The following is a 25,988-nucleotide window of genomic DNA, read 5'->3' as shown; positions in this document are numbered from 1 at the left end:
CTCCACATCTGCATCTTCTTCGGGTCTCAGGGATTCTGACTCTTCCAGGCAAAGGCACCCTCGAGCTGAAATGATGCCAAAACATGCACCTAAGTTAATGGAACCTCCCAAGACCCATAAAAGCCTCGAGCCATCTAAACACTCAAAGGGCTCTGCGCCATCAAAATTGAAAGAGGCCATACCGGTTAAGGTGCCAAAAGATGCCACACCGTTGAAGGCACCAAGAGATACTGCGCTGTTGAAGGAACTGAAAAATACCACGCCATCAAAGGTGCCATAGGTTACTGTGCCATCTCAAGTGCCGAAAGTCGCCACATCATCGAAGGCACCAAAGCATACCACAACCAGAGTTTGTCTGTGTCAGCTTGGAGACCTGGCAATACGTTTAAAATTCCAGAGTCTCCAGGCCAAATCCGGAGACTTCCTAGGTATGTTTATGGGTATGTTCACTTCCTGCCGACAGTTTCCTCTTTATTTTTCCTATTGACATATGGACAATACAGACTGCCCTAACAGACCCAGACTTAAAAAAAAAAAAAGTGAGACAACATTTAACAAATCATTAGATAAAAAATGAGTACTCAGCAGTCAGACTTCCTGTGAGTGAGAGCCGGTTGCCACAGTAACAGGAAATGGTAGGGGGGGGGGAGCCACTTCCTGCCTGCACAGGAAGTTCCTCGTCTAGTGCCTCCAATCAAAAGAAAACAAACACTTCTCCATTACACAAACAAAGCCCTCCAAGGAGGGAAAAGAGGAATTCCTGAGAGATAAGGGCACCTAAATCTGAACATATCCAAGGGCTGAAGAGCTTTTGGCCTACAGGAAACAGATTACATAAACCAGAATGCCCTCTGAACCTTGTAAAAGTCCCGCTTCCTGTTTTCCTTTGCATTGCTATCCCACTCTGAACAGAAAAACCTTAAGCCTTGTGATTTTGTTGGTTCTTTATGAAACTGTCCTGTCAAAATGTGGCCCTGGGAAGTTTTCCACATTACTTTTTTTATTTTGTGTAGACAACATATTACTATGGGCTCAATATAATAAGGTGCACAGTAGAGAGAATGGTTTTACCCACAATTGTGCATGCATTTCTTGTGTACAAGCTTTACTCCTGATGCAGCAAAGAACTTTGCATACAAAAAAATGTGTGCATAGCTTAGCACCCATGCATGGAAATGAAGTCATTAGTTATTACCTCCCAATGCAGAAACATGCGCTGGCTTAACACATAGTTTCTTAGAGCTGGAAATTTTACTACTGCTCAAAGGTGACAAATTTTCTGGCACTACTCATAGTCTATGGGCAGAAGCAGGAGTTTTGGTGGCAGAGTTTGTAGTTGTGATTTACAATATGTGCAGAAAACATGCTTTGCCCACAAAATATGATTTATGCTTAGAAAAAGTGTTTACTGCACTGAAAGCATTTTTGTGTGCATATAAATCATATTTCCTGCAAGCAAAACAAGCACAAATTATGTCTTGTGCACACAAAAGAGTTTTATATGTGTAAAACAGCAGTTGTGCTTGTTTTGTACGCATAAATCATGTTCGACAGAATACCCCCCCCCCCCCCAAGTTAAAATGTGCACTTAATGCGAGTGCACATTTCACCACGGGTTTCTGTGCACATTTTTGTGCTTGTACACATTTTTAACTCCCAATACATTAGCTTACTGTTTGCTTATTATATTGGGAGTTAAATGTTTTTTAGCGTCTGCATTAAACTGTGCACTGAATTTCGGCATACAAATGCATGGCTTATTACAACGTCCCCAGGGCCAGCGGAAGAGTATTTGGTGTCCTAGGCAAACCTTTGTTCATGTACCCCCACTCACAACTTTCATGTTAGTGCCAGCTCCAGCACAGCATTCCTTCTTTGACAGTACCGGCTCTCTCTCTCTGTGGATCTCGTGCTGGTGGGATTTTGCCATCCCCCAAATTTTTGCACTCTGGACAACTGCCTAATTTGCCTCATGGAAGCACCAGCCCTGTTTGGCCTCCGTAATAGACAAAATGATTGCTCTCCAGACATTTTTAGAGAATACTTTTAATCCTGCAAGTCTTTGAGATTTTTTCAGCCACTGTAGTTTGTGTTTTGCTGCAGTTGGCTCCCAGGATCTACGTTGTCATCGACATGAATCGAAATTGTCCTGAACCCTTCCATCTCTGGTAAATGCTGTAAATGTTTCTGTCTTCAATAAATGCCTGGGCCCTCTCTATCTCAGAAACTTGTTTTTCTTCTTCGCATGACTGAAGTTCAAGTCTTGGTGTCAGACGCAATCCTTCAGCTTCTCTCCAATAATAAATGCCATCCTATAGCATTTCTACACAGTTGCCATGCAAGTGTCAGACGGTGTTATTGTTAATTTCAGAGGGTGCAGGCAGGCATGCAGCTTTGTTTCTGCCTCCAGAGAAAGCAGGCTGTACTCAGTAAGTGATCCTTCTAGCAGCTGGAAGCTGGCAGGTGCCCGTTGAAGCACTCAGACCTGAAATACAAGCTACCAGACCTGAAAAACAAGCTAATAGTGTGCCTAAGCCATTGACAGCAGTAGTACCAAACACACATTAGTAACCTGCAGAAGCTTAAATACTAAAACGGTGGTGAATGCATGGAATGGCCCCTCAGGGGAAGCACAGAAGGCAAAAACAGTAACATAATTCAAGAAAGCCTGGAACAAGCACAGAGTATCCTAGATGGGACTTAAGGGTAAGCTCAGAGCCCAACTTGGGTCTATGATACCACAGTTAGGAGAGAGAACTGGCAGAATAGATGGACCTTACATTTGCTATCTGCCATCAGATCCTGGGTTTCTGTTTGATAATGCAAGTTTTTTTTCACATTGTGTGCACTGAAACATTCTGGTCATAGTTGGCAGGAGCCAACTTTTCAAAGGGCAGCTTTGGCATCAGCTGCTTCCCGGTCGTTTGCTGATTCTGCACAGAACAGCTGGACACTTAACAAGGATGCTTTTCTCACAATGCTTGCGAAGCTCAACATTTTATTCTGTAATAAACAGCATATGGATCGGTGCAGTAAAAACTGGTTCTCCATGTCTGCACCATGGTTGATACTTTCAAAAACAGTATGCGCCAAAGGTTGGTTGACTCAAAGCCAGAAGAGAAAGCTAAAATGATTCTGGGACATCGGTTTCCTGTCTTTTCTCAGGCATAGCTAACAATCTTATGGGCAGCGAATTAGCTAAACATGGACTGCAGCTATTTAGAAAAAGACATTTTCCCTGAACTGTAAAAAAGAGGCAACCTTAGGTGACTGGATGTTGGGCACAAGTGCATCTTTATCAGGCTTGGTTTAGGCATAGGCAACATAGGCAACTGCCTAGAGTGCCAAATTTTGAAGGTGTCAAATAACCAGGCCAAAGATCAGCCTGCTTTACTTTAGGGTCATGTGCTGGCACAGTTTCAAAGAGGAGCACCACCTTCGCACTCTGCCTTTGGGCGCACAATTCTTAAATCTGGCCCTGATCTTTATCACTGAAAACACCACCACAATTTGCACTGATTTTTCTCCCTCAAGTCACAGGAAATTTAAATTTTTGGGCTATAGATGCGCTCCTTCAAAATTGCAAACTTTACTTGTAGGCCTTTTATACTTGTTTGCCCTAATTTTGGCCAAAACTTAAATCTGGCAGTACGAATAGTCAAACAGGCCGGCCCAGTGGCAGAACTGTGCACTGCCATGCCGAGGGATCCAAATTTGATTTATAACTCTGTTTTTCCACTCCCCAGGCTGACCAGGGTTGGGGGATGCCACAGAGGCAGCGTTCACAGCCCCGGAGGGAGGGAGCGATAGTCACTGCGCAATGACTAGATTTAAGGCCCATAACTGCAGGGTTCTGGAGGGAGATCTGGTGCCTGGCCTCCATCTGAAGGCTGTCCCTGCAATGACTAAATTATATATAAAACGGGGGTGGGGGGGGGGGGGTGGAATCCCTACATAGTTACGAAAGAAAGATGATGGCGCCAGATTCCAACACTGGGTCTGACTGATCTGGAAGCCCAAAGGTACCACTCCCAAAAAAAAGCGTCATCAGGTAATGAATTTAATATATACATGCAGTTTTTTTCCTGTCTTGTGTACACTTGGACTTCCTGCTAAGGCTGCCAGCTCGCTGTCCACTCTTAATGGTAATCTTAATGATACAGTCTCTTCTCCCCTGGGAATGCAAGACACCTGCATTATTTCACATTGGTCACTGAAGGGCCGACATGACAATCCAAGCTCTATTGACCCAGACTGGATTTATAAGAATTGTATTTTGAAATACAGATCTTTATTTATTTATTTATTTATTTATTTACATTTCGTTTTTTTTTTTAGCTGCACAGATTTGATATAAGCCCTGTACGGTGTGCAACATAAATGCAACACATAACACAGTTCAATATAACAATAATAAAGAATAGTAAATGACACAAAAGAATGTAACAAAATATAATAATAAAATATATTTAAAAGAAAAAAAAACAGCACACCATTCCCAGTAGTCCCTTCTAGTAGCTGGAGCCCCCAGTTTCCTACGTCAGATCAGGGATAGATTCTGTGGCAATAGGAACCTCTGTGGCAATTCTGTGGCACATTTGCATATATATTTATATGTATACATTATTTTGCATAATAAATAATGCACATTTGTTTTGCATAATAAAAATAAAATTACTTTCCAACCTTGCTTATTGTGTTCATTTTGGAGTTTAATATTTAATGGGTGGAGAGTTTCAGGTATCGATGTGGAGGAGGAGAGGAAGAGGAGATCTCAGGGAAGGAAAGAGGGATGTAGGGAGAATCAGGAATGGAGAGGAGGAGGGAGGATTGGGGCTGGGGTAGAGAAGGAGGGAAGATCAGGATGGGGGTGGAGAAGAACAGAAGAAAGATCAGGCGGGAAGGGGAGGGAGGTCCTGATATCTTGAGAGGGGAGGTTGGAGAATCAGGAGAGAGGAGGAAGAAAGGTCCCTTCCCTACCTTCAGCCCTGCTCCCTCTCATATCAGAAAACCCTGCTTTTCCTTCTTCCCTCCTTCTGTCCCTACCCTCATCCTATATTCTCTCTCTCCTTTCTTTTCTCCACCCCTGGTTCTTTTATCATCCCCGCCCACACACACACACCCCCATCCACCCTTTCCCAACTCCACTTTCACTCGAAAACCAATTCCCTAGCCCCCTTTCACATATACCCATTTCCCTAACCACACAACCCCCATCTCAATTCCACTCAGCCCCCCCTTTCCTATAACTCCCAACCGCTCTATCACAACTCCTATCCCATCTTACACAACCCCCCCATCTTTTTCCCTTATCTCTCACCCCCAGTCTATCCGGCCTATTTCACATATCTCCCTTCCTCAATCACATCCTTATTTCCTCCTTCCCTTATACCACCCCGCTCCAGACTAACATAACTCCTGCCCAAGCCCCTACTTGACTGCCCCCCCCCCTGCCGGCACTGATCACATGGCAAGCAGGAGGAGAAGAGCAGTATCAAGTTAGGCTGCGTCCTCCTCCTGTACAGTGTCCCGCTCGGCTGAAAGCAGCAGTTGGGCCTAGGTGGCAGAGGAGGTGGAGGAGGATGACGCAGCCTAACATGCTGTTGCTCTCCCTTCCTCTTTCTTCTTGACGCATGATCCACGCTCATGGAGGAGGGAACCAGGAAGGAGTTTGGCAGTGACGGGGATTGAAAATGCCATCATTGGAGAGCCGCTCTTCACCAACACAACCTAACCCGACCTAGCTGGGCACAGCTCCCTGGTGATTCCTTGGGGACCCTCAAATTCTGCAGGAAGAAGCAGATTTTGCTGCCCTTCCTCAGCTCCAGAATCGTGGGAGGCCCTGCTTGTAGTCAGTTCCTTGATATAAGAGCCTCTGCAAATAGCCAGGTCTTATAAGTCTTCTAAAATAATGAGTAATCTCTGTTCTGCCTTAGTGATCGTGGTGCTGAATTCTACAACCCTGGACCATAACACGACAATGCTCACTTACATGTGTCTACATATTTCACCTCTGACACTGCTGCAAGCAATGTATCCTATCCAGAGCTTAAAGTTCGCCCTGAAACATAGAAAGAGTATTCTCTTAAAAGCAGTGGGCACTGGGCAGTCTTTAAAAAGAGCTCTAAAAAGCAACATCATACATTTAAAGTCAATCCTAAAACTGACCAGTAGCTAACGAAATTTTTCCAGTGCCAGTATTATGTGATCCCTCAACCCTAATTTAAACAAAATATGAGCCACCACTATGTTTTGTACTAATCATAAATGGATAATCTGTTTCTTATGCATGCTTTTATATAAGGCATTACAGTAGTGCAGTTGGCTATCTACCAAGGTGTGGATCGCAGTTGCCAATTTATTGATATTTATAATTGCATTTCGGGATTTCTGGATTGTAATCCCTGACCACTGCCTCTCCGTGTGTAACTGTGGGCAAATTACTTTGGCAGCTATGTACTAGTAGCGAGGGTGAAACTGGCATGGTAACACGTGCTCCCTATCAGTTTTACTGTAGACAGTACACTGGGCTGCAATGCTTAATGTATCAAACTAACGAGAAGCTGAACACTTTTAGGCTGAAGGGCCCATATTAAAGAGCGTGTAAACCTTTCACCACACGTTCTGCATCTGAATGGATGTGGTAGTATTCACCCCTCCCACACACACACACACACACTAATCCGCCCTAACTGAATGGGCCACTTAAGCCCATGTGAATACCTCTACTCCTACTGACTTGCCCTCCCCCTCCACTCCCCAGGGTCACGGCCATTCGCCACATAGAAGTTCCCCTTCCCCCCACCCCCGTCAAGGGGCCTGCCTCTCTTTTGAATTCAAAATGGCAGTTTTCAGTGTCATTCTTTGAACTGCATGTTACATGCTCAAAGTGTGTGTGTGTGTGTGTGTGTGTGTGTGAGAGAGAGAGAGCCACCGAAGCACTGCAGTTTTGGATTTGAAGGGGAAGGCAATAAGATGGCTCTCTCTCTCTCCTCCTGCCATCTTGCTATGGGGGGGGTCTTCCTGGTGCCTCCTCTCTCTCCTCCTGCCTCTCTCTCTCTCCTCCTGCTATGGGGGGGGGGGTCTTCCTGGTGCATCCTCTCTCTCCTCCTGCCTCTCTCTCCTCCTGCCTCTCTCTCTCTCTCCTCCTGCTATGGGGGGGTCTTCCTGGTGGGGGCCTTTACTCTTGGTCAGGGGCTAGGTGAAGGGACTTTGTTCTGAGGAGGGCAGGGGAGAGGAGCCTCCATTCTACAGGGGGGAAGAGAGGGTCCGAGTGAGGTGGGGATGGGAGTGAGGATTCTTCAGCCCAGGCAGTGGAAGGGATCTCCTTATGGCCCTGTTGATTTGCATTAACGTGGCTCACCTTATGGTGCAAAAGTTAACTTTACCTCTCTAATTAACTTCCCAGTGTTAGATGCAGCATGTTAACATCCCCAGGGTATTAACATTGGAGCTAGTTGTCTGCATATATATTTTTTTAGCGCACGACAAAAGCTTTTGCCTCCATGGGATATAATAAGGGGATGGCAAACAAATGAGATGCATGCAGAAAATTTTTGCAAAACAAATATCTGCGTGCTGGAATCCCCATGCAATAAACTGTATATAAAGCCTCCCTAATGTGGTGACCCTTGATTGCTTCTCAGTTGACAGCCTTTAAGGCAGTAGTGATTTAGTGGTCCAGGTGTGGGACTGAAGGTGGGTAGAACAATGCCTAACTCCTTCATGATTTGTCACCGACCACGTGGGAGCTATAATGGCGGATGCTGGTGAGCAGGGGAAATGCAGCAGAGATTTGGAAGGGGCTATGAAAGCATTCAGCATTTCTGACTCTGTGCCTGTTCCCTCTCTGACCTCTCATCCGGCTTCTGCCGCTTAATTTTTCAACCTCCATTCAGGCGCTTACACTTAACTCCTGCCCTGACCCAGGTGCTAAAAATCCCCACTTAAAAATGAGCATTGCCCATGAATAGATAATTGCCTCCTTTGCATGGCATTAGCATGGACTCCTGCTAAACCAGCTGCGGCTTTTTGAGTGGGTTTATGCGGCGCTTTTTCCGTGCTACCCGCATTATTACAATAAGATTAGCTCATAAAAAAGCACATAATGCCACGTGCAAAAACCTGCAGCAGGTCTACCGCAGCTTATTAAATCGGCCGCGTAAGGGCCTTTGTTTTTCTGTGTCCCCGTTCCACTCATCTGCTCTGTTCCTGACTCTCTGTGGCCTTGTTCCTGACTTCCCTGTGCCTCAGTTCCAGTCCCCTGCTCTGCCCCTGACTCTCTTAGTAACCTCAGGCCAGTCAGTTTACTGCCAGTGGATAAAATAATATATCATTATAGCTGCATCCTCCTTGCAGCTGTCTTGCATCTCAAAGGTGGCTGGGTGCTCGTTTCCAGAGTGATGCGTTTGCAAGGTGAGTGGGGATCCTCTCTGGATCAGAGGTGCTGTAATATATTTCCAAATTGTTTTTTTTTTTATTATTATTATTGGTCTCCCTAGTGATGGAGAATACTGCATGGCCTCATCAGTCACCAATGCATTGCGATCATCCAGAAAAAATGAGAGGAATCGAGGCGTCGAGAAGGAGGCGGTGTACAATGTTTCCCATCAGCCTGTTTTCCAAACCCCCCCCCCCCCCCCAGCCTATCCCTCGCCTTGGCCAAACTTTTTTCTGCAATGTTTGAGCGTCCCAGCTTGTGAAGAACAACATTCCGCAGCGGAGACGACAGCTGTGTATGGAATTAAATCATAAAAAAAAGGGAGAGCAACAGCACACACCATGTAGGAAAAATAAATCATTTTCTACAGGCCCCTCCCTTCCAAAAGCATTTTCTCTCTCCTGCAGTTGCCAGGACCCTGACTGGGAGCCAGATTTAGGATCGGGCAAAAACCTTTCAGCATGCTTTGCGCATGACTCTTTGGCTTGCGCAGTCTGTTTTACGCATGTATGGGATCCCAGTGGGAAATGAATGGCTGGGGTTAAACATGCAGATTTTTTAAAAATGTTCACAATACAACAGAGCCATGGAGTATTTGCAAGAGTTTTTGGTCAGCTTTGTTTTGTTTTCGTTGCTAGTTTGACTTATGCATCATTATTTTAGGGAAGTCCACCTTCATTTCCAAGCAGGCCAAGGCTTCCTTTCTCTAAGACCGCGGCTCGGTCTTAAATGTCTCTCCTCCCTGCTCCACAGAGAGATGTGTGACGGAGAGTCATGCAAGAGAGTGTGTGAGAGAGAGAGAGGGAGAAACGAGAAGGGCTATGGTGGAAAAGGAGAGAAAGATGAGAGACTGTGATGGAGAGGGAGATACTGGAGGGATTCTGAGGAAGAAAGAGAGATATTAGTGGTTGTCCTGGAGAAAGACACGAAAGGGTGAACTGGAGAGAGCTGTGAGGATAATGGAGACAGAGGGACATGGGACAGGATGTGATGGAGAGCGAGCTCTGAAGAGTTAAGATGGAGAGAGCGAGAGACAGCTGAGAGGATTTGAGAAACTCTTGGACCGAGGTTGGTTTCATGTGAGATGGGAAGGGCATGGGGAGGAGGAGAGGGCACCGCTGTGTAATAGCTAACAGCTGGCCGAATCCTGGCCGAATCCTTCCTGACAGATGGAGGGAAACGCACAGCCTGGGGCACCACATTCTGTGAGCGGCTCCCGCCAAGTTTTATTCCCACTTGAGGATGGAAGGGAAGCAGTGTGGGGAAGAGAGAAGAGGTTGAGGGGCTGAGAATGGAGCAACTAGGGGATGGGCAGGGCTGAGGGACAGTCGATATGTAGTCGGAAGTAAGGGATCACCAGTTAGAAACAGAACTGGAGAGGAGAGAGCGAGCGGCTGGATCACAAAGGGATACCTGCTTTCAAATATTCAAGGATACCCCAACAATGCCCAAATCAGAACTATGGATTGGTCATGTAAGGTTGTGCAAGGGAGGGGGACCACCTTCTGCTTGCCATTGCTGGAGCCATGATCCTGGGCAAGTAGGACCCTCGCTTTGACTCACCTCTGCAGTGTTCTCCTGATCTCATGACCGATGATCTCATGACCGATGGTTTTATGTTCAGTGAATTTTTTTTGTTTTAAACTGTTCTAGGGCACAGGTTGGCATTCTTTTTATACTTAAGTTCCCCCCAAAATGCTATTAAAGATGATGTCGCACCGTGGGTGGGGCCTGCGGAGATCCATGGGAGGTGGGGAGGGAATGGGAAAATATATAAAGAATCTATGGTGATCCCTTTCCTTAGGATTAAGATATTTATCTGTGGTGATTCTTGTCTGTAGTGGTAATAGTAATCTTTCCCTAGCTGCAGTTGTTTTTTTTTTTTTATTAAGTATATTACCTAATAAAGGTTCCTGTTACCGATTCTGCTACAGTTTCCATTGCAGATTGCACTGCGCCCTAGCCATGTGTTTGAGGGCAATGTGGAGAAGTACAAAATGCTGTCCTAACATCTTGACTACACTCCATCAACTGGAGTTGTATTTGTAGGCACTTGGCATGCATCCCTCCGACTGCATTCTCCATTAGATTTGAGAGGGCAGAGATCCCTGATCCACTATACTATCTTTTGTCATTAGGGCCTCAGTCTGCATCTGTCCTCCATATCCATCTGTCAACTAGACTGTAAGCTCCGTAGACCAGTGGCTCTTTTCTGTGTGTCCGTGTGGCTCCGCGAGCACCTTAGAGCACTATAAACAGGCCTGTGCCAGTAAGCACACTAGGACTGTGCTTAGGACGGTGGAAATATGAGGGCAGCGGGCTGGTGGAAGATTTGCTGCCTCCCACCTGTGCTAAAGATCACTCAGCAGAAAACAGCCCTCTGCTTCCTGAGCCAGCTTCTCCCTCCCTCCCAGGCAGTCTGCAGGGGGGGGGGGGAGCCTGGAGTGGACATAAGCAGAATACAGAGCTACTTAGCATCCTAATCGGGCTCCCCTCAGGGACAGGAGGGGAGGTGCAGGCAGAGCATTTTGGAGAGGTTAGGAAGGGCTGCATGGGGATCATTGGGGGGGGGGGGGGGGGGGGGGGTGAGGAGAGACGCTGTGAGATGAGGGGGGATGCTTGTCTGTGTGTGAGAGAGAAGGACTTGGTGCTCAGTGTGTGTGTCTCAGAGTTGGTGGGAGGTTAGGGTGGGAGTGTAAGGGGGAGCAGCACTGGAGCATAGTGGGGGCACCTGCCTTCTCCCCCTACTGCACTTTACATCCTTGAGCTTGGATTTTATCTCCCAGATCCTAGGACCTCACCCTTGCCCCCAATTCCTGGAATCCACTCCCTAATTCCTCCTACTCCATCGTTCCCGTCCAGAACTTCTCTCCCTCCTCCCTCCACATTCCTAATCTTCCCTCCTTTCTTAATCTTTCCAATTTCTCATCCTCTCCCTCTTCTCCCTGCATCTCCAGTCCTCCTTCCTTCTCAAACTCTCCCCCCCTTCCCCCCCCCCCCCCCCATCATCTCACCTCTCACCTTCTTCTCACCTCATTCCTGGCCCTCCGCCTTTCCCCTTTCCATCCCTGGTTCTCTCGCCCTTTCCTTCTCCACTCCCCGTCCCAGAGATCTTTTCCCTCACCCAATAGAAAGAAAATAAATTATACAGACCCAAGCAAGATTGGAAAACTATTTTTATAATGTAAAATAAAAGATGGGAATGTTTGTCAGCGTGCTTCAGAATTTTCACATTTTTTTTGCCATAGGATCTACCCCTGAGCTGCCGCAGGAAACTCTGAGGTTGTGCCTTAGACCTTCTGCTCCTGGTTGTCTGACCTCACCAGGGGAGGGGAGGGGGGAAATGGGGGCAGTAACAGCACCAAAGACTCTAGGGGTGGCAAAATCCTAAATTTAATTCATCCCTGACTACAGAAACATTTTGGAGGTTTTTTTTGGTTTTATTTTTTAGTACTAAGCCAGATCCCTCCTGCCCTCAAACCCGCTCACTCCCAGCGCCTGGTGAGAGTAGCACAGCTGGCCTGCGGGTTTTGAAAGTGCTCGTGGTGCCGGCATTCATGACGAGGTGGTGTGCCAGCAGGATGGGCTTCGGTGGCACGCATGGTGGGAGATCACCAACTTAACATCATACCCATGTTCTAGGGTGCTTGAAGAATAAGTTTGGGCTTCACAAAAGATATTTTGTAACCTCCTTTCTGAAAGGTAAAAAAAAAAAAGGCTTGTGAGATCGCCATGTCTGTATGCGTGTGTGTGTGTGCACGTTTCCCCCTCACCTCCCCCAGTACCTTTCCTGTTTGGTGTCCTAGTGACCCAGAGGTCTGAGGATACGTCGGGGGCACAGGAGGATGCTAGCCGGAAACTGCACATCTGCGCGGACTCTAGGTTATGCATGCGTCCCGGAAAGCAGGCTGGATTAGTTCTGGGCGAAGCTTCTTATGGAGGGCACGCCGTCAGATGGGAGTCTGCCATACTGCAGAAAACTAAGGGCTTGTTAGATGCAACTGGAACATAAGAACATGCCATACTGGGTCAGACCAAGGGTCCATCAAGCCCAGCATCCTGTTTCCAACAGTGGCCAATCCAGGCCATAAGAACCTGGCAAGTACCCAAAAACTGTCTATTCCATGTAACCATTGCTAATGGCAGTGGCTATTCTCTAAGTGAACTTAATAGCAGGTAATGGACTTCTCCTCCAAGAACTTATCCAGTCCTTTTTTTAAACACAGCTACACTAACTGCACGAACCACATTCTCTGGCAACAAATTCCAGAGTTTAATTGTGCGTTGAGTAAAAAAGAACTTTCTCCGATTAGTTTTAAATGTGCCCCATGCTAACTTCATGGAGTGCCCCCTAGTCTTTCTACTATCCGAAAGAGTAAATAACCGATTCACATCTACCCGTTCTAGACCTCTCATGATTTTAAACATCTCTATCATATCCCCCCTCAGTCGTCTCTTCTCCAAGCTGAAAAGTCCTAACCTCTTTAGTCTTTCCTCATAGGGGAGTTGTTCCATTCCCCTTATCATTTTGGTAGCCCTTCTCTGTACCTTCTCCATCGCAATTATATCTTTTTTGAGATGCGGCGACCAGAATTGTACACAGTATTCAAGGTGCGGTCTCACCATGGAGCGATACAGAGGCATTATGACATTTTCCGTTTTATTCATCATTCCTTTTCTAATAATTCCCAACATTCTGTTTGCTTTTTTGACTGCCGCAGCACGCTGAACCGATGATTTCAATGTGTTATCCACTATGACACCTAGATCTCTTTCTTGGGTTGTAGCACCTAATATGGAACCCAACATCGTGTAATTATAGCATGGGTTATTTTTCCCTATATGCATCACCTTGCACTTATCCACATTAAATTTCATCTGCCATTTGGATGCCCAATTTTCCAGTCTCACAAGGTCTTCCTGCAATTTATCACAATCTGCTTGTGATTTAACTACTCTGAACAATTTTGTGTCATCTGCAAATTTGATTATCTCACTCGTCGTATTTCTTTCCAGATCATTTATAAATATATTGAACAGTAAGGGTCCCAATACAGATCCCTGAGGCACTCCACTGTCCACTCCCTTCCACTGAGAAAATTGCCCATTTAATCCTACTCTCTGTTTCCTGTCTTTTAGCCAGTTTGCAATCCACGAAAGGACATCGCCACCTATCCCATGACTTTTTACTTTTCCTAGAAGCCTCTCATGAGGAACTTTGTCAAACGCCTTCTGAAAATCCAAGTATACTACATCTACCGGTTCACCTTTATCCACATGTTTATTAACTCCTTCAAAAAAGTGAAGCAGATTTGTGAGGCAAGACTTGCCCTGGGTAAAGCCATGCTGACTTTGTTCCATTAAACCATGTCTTTCTATATGTTCTGTGATTTTGATGTTTAGAACACTTTCCACTATTTTTCCTGGCACTGAAGTCAGGCTAACCGGTCTGTAGTTTCCCGGAATTTAGTAAAGTGCGAAGGGGCGGGGAGGGTAGGATGTCAAAACCAGGGGCAATTGGCAGAGATACACTAACCTTTGAAGGGAGAGGTCCGCGGAAGGACACTAATCGGACACAATGGATACTTCTTAATGAACATCTGTTTGGTTTTTTTTTGTGAACTTTTCTCCCCCTGCACCCCATTACGAAAAGAACTTTGACCTCACCAATCTGTCTCAGAAAACATGAGAGAAACAGACAAGATTCAGGCTGACTGAGAAACAAGCACGTATAACTTTTCTCTAGACCTTGTAACAATATGGATCATAGTTTATACTTCTTGAAACCAATGTTTATCACAATTTGGAGGTCTGTAGGGGATATTTGAGGACATTTCCTTCCTCACACATGCACACATGTTTGCTTATAGGCACGCACACATTTGCACTCATAGCATGCATAATATAGCACAGCATTTCCCAGCCCTCTCCTGGAGGCTCGCCTAACCAGGCGGGTTTTCAGGATTACCACAATGCATATGCATAAGATAGATTTCCATACCCTGGGTCTCCAATGTATGCAAATCTATCTCATGCATGTTCAGTATGGATATCCTGAAAACCCGATGGTTAGGTGTGCCTTCAGGAGAAGATTGGGAAACACTGATATAGCACATACTTGATCTGTCAGACCTCTGCAAGGATTATCACAAATGTCTCCAAATAGATTAATTTTGATATATGATGATAGGAATAAATCTCACTGTTAACTCAAGGTATGTTTTGTTAGGTATGAGCAGAATCTCTCAGATTTATTGCTAGTGCTCTTCTTAATGTTTGTATTGTGCTAAAGAATGCTTCCATATAGAGCAGTGGTTCCCAACCCTGTCTTGGGGACCCCCCCTCCCCCCAGCCAGTCGGGTTTTCAGGATATCCACAATGAATATGCATGAGAGAAAATTTGCATGCACTGCCTCCATAACAAGCACATTTTCTCTCATGCATATTCATTGTGGATATCCTGAAAACCCGACTGGCTGGGGGGTCCCCAGGATAGGGTTGGGAACCACTGATATAGAGCTCATAGAGTATAATATGTACAGAAAACATATCGCTGTGCGCTTGGATGCTCTTTTTAATCAGGCCAGTAGTGCCCCCAATACAATTAGAACTATTTCTGTATCTTTCTGCCACATCTTCCTGGTCTCTGATTGCATCTCTTGGCACTTAATGATCTCCTGTCTCTCCATACATAGCAGAGAATAGTCACTTGGTACTGATACTTCTATTAACAATGCTGTTCTTGTGTTTTTCTCATTTACCTCTGTTCTGGCTTTCTGTCATCAAGCCTTTTATCGGTCTGTGTGGAAATATCCCATGTGATCAAAATGTCTTCATTATCTGCAATTGTCAGGGTCATGATCCCAGTGTTTCTCCAGCACTGCAGTGCTATAGTATTTATACAGTATACAGTGGATGAGCTGTGCTGCATTCTTGTGCCTTTCTGTATATAAATCCACCCATCCTCAGTTTGCCCTTAGGATCCTTGCCATTTACCCTTTGCCCTTTTCAATCGGCGGCTCTTGTGCCCTTAGGGTACCCCCTCTGATGCTGACTTCTTCCATGCATCTCAGACCTCGGGGGACGCACAAAACTTGCTCGCTCTCACAAAGTTGGCTCTTTCTTCCTTATATCTCAGATTTACAAAGCTTGCTCATTCTTCCTTGGCTGTCACATGCCCACGCTCAACCTTTTTTCAAAGGAAAAGAGGCCTGTTCCAATTAGCTCCCTTTTAGAACGCCTTTCTCATCTTTCATTAATCTAGATGCCATTCTATACAGTAACAGTAACAGGAATTAAAAAAAAATGTATGAAAGAGTGGCAGCAATGGATGAACTGGATGGCTCTAGGACTGGATGGCTCAGGGGATGGGCGCAGGGATACAGAGCCTCTCACCTCTAGGACTGGATGGCTCAGGGGTTGGGCACAGGGATACAGAGCCTCTCACCTCTAGCACTGGATGGCTCAGGGGATGGGCGCAGGGATACAGAGCCTCTCACCTCTAGGACTGGATGGCTCAGGGGATGGGCGCAGGGATACAGAGCCTCTCACCTCTAGGACTGGATGGCTCAGGGGATGGGCACAGGGATAAGAGTAGGGATGTGAATCAGGCTTCGGACGATTGAAAATATCATCGATATTTTCAAAATCGTCAGAAATCGGGGGCTCTCCCGAAACGATAGGAAAACCCCACGATATTGATCGTGGGGGTTCTCTTATCGTTTTGAGGGAGGGCAGGAAAAACAGCACACAAAAATAACCCATAAACCCACCCTGACCCTTTAAAACTAATCTCTTTGCTTCCCCCACCCTCCCGACCCCCCCAAAAACATTTTACAGGTACCTGGTGGTCCAGTGGGGGTCCCGGGAGCGATCTCCCGCTCCCGGGCCGTCGGCTGCCACTAATCAAAATGGCGCCGATGGCCCTTTGCCCTTACCATGTGACAGGGTATCCGTGCCATTGGCCGGCCCCTGTCACATGGTAGGAGCACTGGATGGTCCGTGCCATTTTTGAAGATGGCACCGGCCATCCAGTGCTCCCTCCATGTGACAGGAGCCAGCCAATGGGCCATCGGCGCCATTTTGATTAGTGGCAGCCGACGGCCCGGTCATGCTTGACCCTTTACTCCCTGTATTCTCGTGGCCACAGCCAGTCACTGCCACTGCAGACCTCCTGGCTTCCTGTGCTCCACATGGCGGCTGGGACACCGCCGTCCAGCATTCTGACCCTGGGCCTCCCTAGGCGCGCGCGCGCACGTGCCATCTGTCCTCCCTTTAAAGGGCCAATGGCGGGAACTTCAGGCTCGTCCCCGGCTGATGACATCATTGGACCGGGATATTTAAGGACTACCTCTCTCCACCACTAACCGCCTTGGCAACGAGTTCCCTGGTTCCTAGCTGGTGCTTGCTCCAGTACTGCGGACCTGTTGTTCCTGTGCTATGGATCCTCGCTCTACTCGTTGGAATCCCTGTCTCGGCGTCCCACTCCTCGGGGCCTGCCGAAACAGGGACCCTGCCTCGACGTCCTGCTCCTCGGGGCTTGCCTCAGCGCTACTACATCTGGGACCTGCCTCAGCGCTCCCGCTCCTCGGGACCTGGCTCATCGCTGCTACATCACGAGACCTGTCACGGCGCTTCCGCCCCTCAGGGCCTAGGTCAGAGCTTCAACGTCACGAGACGCTATCTCTACACTCCCGCTCAGGACCTGTCTCAGCGCCTCTACTTTACAGGACTGTGTCTCTGTGTCCTCGCTCCTCAGGGTACTTCTCAGTGCTTCTACTTCACAGGTTCCTGTTACTGTGCTGCCACACCTTAGGTAGTGCCTCAATGTTCCTACTCTACTAGAGTCTGTCACAGCGGATTCCCCACTCAGGGCCGGCTTCAACATACCCATCATACAGGCCTATGTTCCTGCACTTCCTTTCCACGGCACCTGCTCCACATGGTTTTGCTCTGCTGTCTCTGGAACTGCTGTAGCATCTCATCCATTGAGGTCTTCTCTCTCCTTGAGGGCACCTCAGCCTTGGACTGAATCTAACCCCTCTGACACTTCCTGCTTCCTGCCGCCTGTTCTCTCCGGGACCAGCTATACAGAGGCCCACCTAAGACCAACCAGCCCAAGGGCTCAATTTGCGGGGAACAGGGGCTGGTACAGGCGAAGTTCCTGTCTGCCTCTGCTCCCGGCCAGCCTCGCCTCCCGACGGTAGGGACCTGGGGGGGGGGGAGGGGGGGTCAACCCTGCAGGTAGCACCTACCGCACCTCGGGCCAAGGGTCCACATTTCCTAACACTCCCTGTCCCCTCTACCCAATAGAGGAGGCCCATCAGAGCAGGTCTGGGGCACTCTGGCAGCGCGATGGGGGAAGAATACACTGCAACTGTCTGTACGTTGCTTGTCCTTTAGATAAACTGAGAACTGTGGTTTCCAGTCCTATCAATCCAGCATCTTTCGCAAACTCAAAAAATTCATTAGAAAAGTTATTTTGAAAAATGAAAAAGAAAATTGACGAGGGGTATGTTTCAGATGTATCAAGCTCGGCATGGCTAGGTAGAGGAGCAAACTAGTGAACATAAGAACATAAGAACATGTCATACTGGGTCAGACCAAGGGTCCATCAAGCCCAGCATCCTGTTTCCAACAGTGGCCAATCCAAGTCACAAGTACCTGGCAAATACCCATGGGCCTTAGTCAATAATGATTTTTCCATAGGCCCAGAATGGGAAAAATTATTTTTTTAATATGGCCCCATAGGTCATAGCCATTCCTCTATAAGACAGTTTAAAGGCAAGAATCACATAGCACCCCCCCTATTTTCAGGCCTTTCACTTCTAGCCTACCTAATTAATACTGGGCAGGAGTGAGCTAGAGGCCCTGTCAACCTGGACTTGACAGCATAGAAATTTGTATGTGGTGCCATGGAATGTGTGTGCATGCTTTATTTATGAGATGGTGTGATGGAGTGGCAATGCCGCACAGCCAGAAACCTTCTATCAGTGTGGAAGAATTAGACAGCTGAAGATACTGAGGGCACAGTATAGGCAACATCAGAGAACAGAGCAAAAGAGAAAAAAATGAAGTAATACTGCTTTAAGAAAGAGAGGTGTGGAGAACAAGTGACTCTTGGGAATTGGAGTCCAGAACAGACTTGATCTTCTGGAGGTGTTAAGTCAGCCAGAGATATAGAGGGTGCTATAAAGAGAACCCCATAGATAATGCCACTTTAAGGAAGACAAGGGCAAAGAATAGGAAGCTGCTGGGAATTGTAATCCAGGAAGGTTTCATGTAAATCCAGCAAGGAGACAAGAACTGATAGCAGAGAAATGTGGCATTTAATTGGGCAATCCAGATGAGGCTAATTAAGGAGCCACTTAAAGACAGCAGAGTCTCACTTGAGAAAGAGACTGCCAAGGTGGCAAAGGGCAGCCAGAAAAGCAAGGACTGGTCAAAGTGGGACCATGGTAGGCCAATAGCTGCCACTCCAGATGAGGATATCCCAGTAGGGGGGAGCTAGAGAGCCTGCAACTTTGGGCTTGCAGTGTGAAAGAAGACAACAGAGAAGGGTGTTTTTTGGTTGCTGTATAGAGTTTATGCCAGCCTGTGTTAAAATACCTGCTGTGCACGTATGAAGCGACCCTGATGCCTCAAGGGCATGGAACAGTGCAGTTATCTGGGAAAGAACATAGACAGGGAGACAATAAAGGCACTGTTTGGGGAAGTGCTTGGCCAGTTTGCTGTCTTTGAATGATCTGGCAGGTGTTTGGAGTAGGTCACTAGCAATGGCCTATCACAGATAGATATTAATAAAGGCATGGGTGTATATTATGTTTTAGCATTTTGAAGCAAAAAAAAAGTTTGGCCTATCTTTATAGTTATGTGAGCATAACAGTAACTGGGGAGGAAGAGAAATAGAAATAAATAGGGAGATAGTCTAAATTAAAGGAAAAGAGACAGAGAAAAGGACAGCATGGAGAAGATGGAAGAGATGGGGCAAGAGAGACAGTGGACAGGATACCAAAATGAAGTTGGGCTTTATAGAGAAAGGAAAATACTTTACATTTTCCTATGGTGAACAGATGTTAAGAAACAGTGTTGAATTTAAGAGGGTTCTCAGTCCAAGTCTCCAATAAATGAATTGATCCTAGGACTTCAACACCTAGGATCAATAGCAAATTCTGCTTTATGCTACCTGGCGACGACTGAAATTGCCGGTTTTATTGCGCGGCGTAAATGATGGCGACTCACGCAAGTATTTGTTTTCGTTACCTTTGTTATCCTTTTCTATAAACTTCTTTAATGCCCACCCGCGGCTCAAACGGCATGCCCGGGCAGCATCGAGGAATCTCATTGGCTGGGAGAGCTGCAGGAATGTTTCTTCTGAGAGGCTCCATCAGAACACTCGCAAGGGCCGGCAGAGGCTGCCATAGTAGTAGCTAGCAGCCCCCCTCTTCCCCCCTCCCTGGATGGAGCCTGCTGCCTCCACGGTACATCTGATCCCAGCTGGATCTGATAGCAGCAGACTGAAACCGGAGTCTCCATGCCAAAGCACACAGCACTATGACTTAAGTCACGGCAGCGGCCCCTCCCTCCCAGCTCTTTTTTTCCCCTGTTAATTTATAAAGGATCTAGATCAGGGGTGGGCAATTCCAGTCCTCGAGGGCCACAAACCTGTCAAGGTTTTAGGATATCCTAATGAATATGCATGACATAGATTTGCATACAACTGAGGCAGAGTGCATGCAAATCACTCTCATGCATATTCATTAGGGATATCCTGAAAACCAGACTGGTTTGTGGCCCTCGAGGATTGGAATTGCCCACCCCTGATCTAGATGCCGGCTATCCATGTCTTTTACAGATGCAAATTGCCTTTCATTCTTGCTCATTCTGGCTGCTATAGTATAATTAGGGCTTCTGATTGTAGGTGTTTATAAATTGTAAATTTAGGGGGTTCTTTGTGGATACCAAAAATTGATGTTTACTTGTGTTTTTGAGGCGCAGGTACTTTGGCTGGGTACCTTTTCCAGTTGAATCGAAGACATACATTTGTGCAGCCGAGGAGTCGTTAGCATGGAAAAGTCACAAACAACAAAGCAGAGGATCCAGGGTAGGCAAAGGAGGGGGTGGGAGATTGCTAGGGGAAGTGGTGTTTTTCCACTGTTTATCTAATAAAGACCTATTTTATTTTTTTCGCATTGGGGGGTGTTTTATTGGTATTCATCAGTTAAAACCTAAAATCTGAAACGCTAATCAATTAGCCTTGATGCTTTTCATGCCCGGCGGTAAAAAGAGGCACTAGGGACACTAGTGCATCCTTAGCGCCTCTTTTTTGACAGGAGCGGCGGCTGTCAGCGAGTTTGACAGCCGACGCTCAATTTTGCCGGCATCGGTTCTCGAGCCCGCTGACAGCAAAGGGCTCGGAAACCGGACGCCGGCAAAATTAAGCGTCCGGTTTTCGACCCGACAGCCGCGGTCCCATTTTAAATTTTTTTTTTTAAATTTTTTACTTTTTTAAACTTTTGGGACCTCCAACTTAATATCGCCATGATATTAAAGCAGTTTTTACTGCTTTTCTGTGCACTTCCCCGGCGCCGGCAGAAATTAATGCCTACCTTTGGGTAGGCGCTAATTTCTTAAAGTAAAATGTGTGGCTTTGCTGCACATTTTACTTACTGAATCACGCGGGAATACCTAATAGGGCCATCAACATGCATTTGCATGTTGCGGGCGCTATTATGTTCGGGGGAGGGGGTTGGACGCGCCTTTGGACGCGCTATTACCCCTTACTGAATAAGGGTAAAGCTAGCGTATGTTACAATGCTTTTCATGGGCCTCCAAACACAGAAATATATTTACATTGACACTGTGTTTTTGTCTTTCTCCTTTAGGACTCATTTTTCTTCCAGTTATAATATAGCCTACTTTCATAAATGTTCTCTTATTATTATCAAGTTGTCTATTTTAAGATATCATAATTTTCCCTACAGAGCCAACGGTTCTGAAGGAGCAATGCTGTCCATCCCAAAGGAGAATCTTCCATTTTGTAGGGCGGGAGGGGATTTTAAAACCTGCAGCAACTGCATAAATTATAAAAGTTACAACACATAAAGCAGCACCAAGTCAGTCTTTGAGCTTCCCGACGTCGGCTGCAGTTGCCTCTCTGCTGTACCGCAAGACGAGTTATCCTGCCTGACGCATTTCTTTGTCTACCTTCCACTTCTTTACAAAGCTCCTGCTTGCACGTGCGGTTCTGCCGTCAGCAATGAAAAGTAATAGCACAGAATACTAAAAAAAACAAAACCATAGCTACAATTTTGGTACATTCACATTTTTTTTTCTGTTGTTCGCCTAAACTGTTGAAGGGGGATAGCTCAGTGTTCTCAGCCCACAGAGAATATGGGTGAAAAGACCTGAGCGTAGAGGGTAATAAGCAATCCCGCCCCCTTCTTTGTACAACCCCTCCCATAGACTGCCACTGCCAAGAAGATCCCAGACTCTGTACAGAAGGAACGTGTACAACAAGCTATAGACAGTTTGATAATGTAGTACATGCCACTTACAGCTGGCAATTCTACAGAAGGCAATTAGTTATAGCAGGCAAAAAAAAAAAAAAATTCCCAAATGCAATGTACACAGTTCAGTCTATTTTTTTTTTCTGACTGTAAAGGCATTTCACACATGGAGTTATTCTTATTGTCACAGAATTTGTACTGTTTAGTATTTCTTGATATTGTAACTTGCCGTGAGGGCATTTCTATGGGAAGATGAAAAATAAGTGATTTAATAAAAACATACCCCCACACCAGCCATGCAGATGTGCACACTCTAAGACACACACATATACACCCTCACACCCGTGCACACACTCACAAACTCACACAAATGCAGGCTGTATCTCCTCAGGATATAACAGATTTGGTGAAATGTATCTGCCCCTCACCTCCTGACATCTGCTCTCAATCTGTCTATTTGATTTTTACTGTGTCTGCCACAGCTGCCTGTATGTACACTGCCAGGAGGAAAACACAAGTGCTCTCTGTAGGTAAAAAAAAAAAATGACCAAACCCAAGGCCAGGTGCACTACAGCACAAGAAGGAGGGAACAGGGGACAGAAGGATCAGGAGCAGCACATGTAAAAAATGGCATGCCAATAAAGTTATCTGAATCTGAACAACACCCCCACTGAGTGAGAAGAACCCCCATCCTGTGCCCCCCCCCCCCCCTTCCTTAGGTCATGACAAAATTAGTTCATTCTGTTCTGCCACAGCCACACACACACACTAGTCACACTACTCAGTGGCAGGCTGAGTGCCGTGTAGTGCAATTCAACATAACCAGTGATCACCGCCTAACAGGAGAAAATACCCATCTCTCATAGTTTATACAAAAAAAACAAAAAACCCAACAGCATATGGAGAGATATAGTATCACTTTCATAACTGATGGACTCATATAATGCCTCCAAAGACTTAAATAACTGTAATGCCGGAACTGGGACACTTCACAGCTATGTGGACAAAATTATACAAACACACCCCCTTCAAAGGGAAATTTTCAATTAGAAAACTCCTCTTCTCAACTCCTTTGGATAAACAGGACAGCGCGATGAATGAAATGCTAGCCTGGGGCACTTACAGATATTAGAGCGAAGCAGTGCGAGCGTGTTACTCTTCCATACCCCAGGGCCAGTGATGCTTCCCAAGGAGCTCGTGGTGCCAGTTCTGCTCTACACGGTAAAGCACTTCTCTTGTTTTCATAAAATAATCGAGCACAGCACATCGCTGACCAGTGGGCTTAAGCCCTTAAGCGGAGAGACAGAGTGTACTAAGGCAAGGGGGTAGGCTACCCAATGAAGGATCTTCCGGATTCAGGGTTTTCCCCCTGTAAAGTCTGCTCCTGACAATGAACTACTGACGAACGAGCCAGCCCGGCAGGGGTACTCACCCTCCCCGAGAGTCCGGCCGTACATCCAGGAATATCAAATGTCCGACAGGCACTGACGCATTGTCCAGGCTTCTCCCACAGAAGGGGAGAGTCAGTTTCACAGTACCACAAGATGCTCTGTGCAGTTAGCAGAGCAGGGAGGCGGGAGAAGGAGGAGGAGGAGGAGAGACAGAGAGGGAGGGGAGAGGAGGAGGGGGGGGGGAGAAAGAGGGGAGAAGCAGGGAGGGAAGAAGAAGAGGAAAGAGAAGGAGCGGTGAAAAAGAGAGAGGGTGGGGGAAGAGGAGGCAGGAGACAAAGGGAGGGAAAAGAAGGGAGAACAAGGGAGAGACAGAGGGAAGGAGGCAGAAGAAGATAGAAACATGGAGGGGAGGCTGTGCAAGGAGAAGGGGGTGGGGGGAGGGGGAGGCACCTTCAGAGCAGGGCCCAGAGGATAGATAGAATGACAATGGGAGGAAACACTTTTATCAGTGCAACCAGGCTCTGCCCTGCCCATAGAGCACAGGAGTGGGAGAATAACAGGAGCTCAAGAAAAAGTTTTGTTAATCTGCTCCTGATAACCGATACTCCCCAAGTGCTCCTCCACCCCCTTCCATCGCACACAAAACAGCCGGAAACTGTACCGTTCAGGCACTGTCTTTCTAAATAAGAGCAAAAAAAAAAAAAAAAGAAAAGAAAAGCAACCACCAGAACAAAGAGAGCAGGTTCTTTCAAAAACCTGCAGGAAGCAAACAGAAGGTACCTCGAGAAAGGCGAAATGTCTCAGACATTGAGGCCTGGACTGCTGAGACCCGGTGTGTTGACTTCTAAGGCAATCCATGGCTTGTCTTGAGAGCAAGAGATTTATTTCCCTCCATGGCTGTAGGGAAGCGCTCAGCAGAGACCCTTTACAGTCTCACAGAATAGTGATTACTGGGAATGTTTCTGCAAGATCACCAGCTGCATCCTTAGCATTCCAGCAGGCACACTAACAATCTACTTCAGCAGGGAGGGGTAATGTGCAGGGAGCAAGGACACAGAGCCCATCACCTTTAGTGTAACCCCTTCCCCGGTCAATAATTAGAATAAGGGGCTCTCAAAGAATTCCTGACTCAATCTCCCTGTTCCCCAGTTTGGATTCTCCGTTTGGGGAAGGATTTACCTTCATAGCCCCAAGGCACTGGCTGTGCCATTATTTTCTGTGTGCCAATAAGTAGGAATCCTTGAGGGTGTTCCAGCATAGAAATTTAATACATCGTTTTCTCAACTGAAATAATTTGGCATATTGTACATTTCTTTCCTGTGTAACATCCATCATACATAAATAAAACCTTAAATCCTTGGATTTGTGAAGGCTTGAATCTCTAATTGTGGTCCCCTCTGATCCCTCCTGGACTTTAGGACTGCCCTTATGGTAGCTGCAAAGTTTCTCCCTTCTAAAGAGGCCAGGGGCGGATTGGCCTATCGGGGGATCGGGCATCCCCCGGTGGGCCGATCGCTCCAGTCACTTGGTCTGCCGTGCGCGGCCATGACAGAGCCGCGCTCGACAGACCACGTGACATGTCCTGGGCCGGCCTGGACGGTGACATCGTGAATCTGCCGCTGAAAGAGGCTTCCTCTTGTTGATACCTGGTATCCACTGTCCAAGAGGGCATGAAACCTTTAAAGATAACTTAAGTGGACAAGGCCTGAGTAAAGCATCGGATGGCCAGGGAAAGACCAAGAGTCGGCAGTAGGGGAAGAGGACTTGGAAACAACCTTGAAGACAGGCAGAGTAGAGGAGGAAGCACCCTAAGATACCAAAACTGGCTTGGAGGGGTGGCAGCAGAAAATGTGCAAAGCAACTGATGGCCAGGGCAAAGAACTGACAGCAGTAGCACTGGCGAGTATAAATAGAAATGTTAAGAGCAGAGCAACACAGCAAGAAGAGTGCCTGAAACCCCCCTAAATTGTGCCTTGAGGGCTGAGGTGGGTTGAAGAGCGGAGTGCCGCAAGGGTCAGTGTTGGGACCAGTCCTGTTCAATATCTTCGTGAGCGACATCACGGATGGGATAGAAGGTAAGGTTTGTCTTTTTGCGGATGATACTAAGATCTGCAACAGAGTGGACATGCTGGAAGGAGTGGAGAAAGTGAGATGGGATTTAAGGAAACTGGAAGAGTGGTCGAAGATATGGCAGCTGAAATTCAGTGCCAAGAAGTGCAGAGTCATGCATATGGGCTGTGGAAATCTGAAAGAAATGTATTCGATGGGGGGGTGAAGGGCTGATGTGCATGGAGCAGGAGAGAGACCTTGGGATGATAGTGTCTAATGATCTGAAGTCGGCAAAACAATGTGACAAGGTGATAGCTAAAGCCAGAAGAATGCTGGGCTGCATAGAGAGAGGAATATCGAGTAAGAAAAGGGAAGTGATTATCCCCTTGTACAGGTCCTTGGTGAGGCCTCACCTGGAGTACTGTGCTCAGTTCTGGAGACCGTATCTCCGAAGGGACAGAGACAGGATGGAGGCAGTCCAGAGAAGGGCGACCAAAAAGGTGGAGGGTCTTCATCGAATGCCTTATGAGGAGAGATTGAAGAATCTAAATATGTATACCCTGGAGGAAAGGAGGAGAAGGGGGTGATATGATACAGACT

The 25,988-nt window shown here is 46.8% G+C and overlaps 1 protein-coding gene across 4 annotated transcripts in view; it reads right to left on the bottom strand.

Annotated features, from left to right (window-relative positions):
* HDAC7 (histone deacetylase 7) overlaps positions 1-24,231 on the bottom strand; it is a 360,128-nt gene extending 335,897 nt beyond the window's left edge. For 2 of the 4 annotated variants that reach the window (XM_029595102.1, XM_029595104.1), the window contains exon 1: positions 23,381-23,598. In XM_029595102.1, the coding sequence (XP_029450962.1) occupies positions 23,381-23,405 (25 nt within the window). In that variant the 5' untranslated portion in view covers positions 23,406-23,598. Of the gene's footprint in view, positions 1-4,071; positions 4,175-23,380; positions 23,631-24,119 lie in introns of those variants that run through there. The other 2 variants (XM_029595106.1, XM_029595103.1) reach the window with 2 other exon arrangements.
* Between the last annotated feature and the right edge of the window lie 1,757 nt (positions 24,232-25,988).

The sequence above is a fragment of the Rhinatrema bivittatum genome, chromosome 3 (genome assembly GCF_901001135.1).
Source record: "Rhinatrema bivittatum chromosome 3, aRhiBiv1.1, whole genome shotgun sequence".
Classification (NCBI taxonomy): Eukaryota; Metazoa; Chordata; class Amphibia; order Gymnophiona; family Rhinatrematidae; genus Rhinatrema; species Rhinatrema bivittatum.
This window is presented reverse-complemented; position numbering and strand designations above follow the sequence as displayed.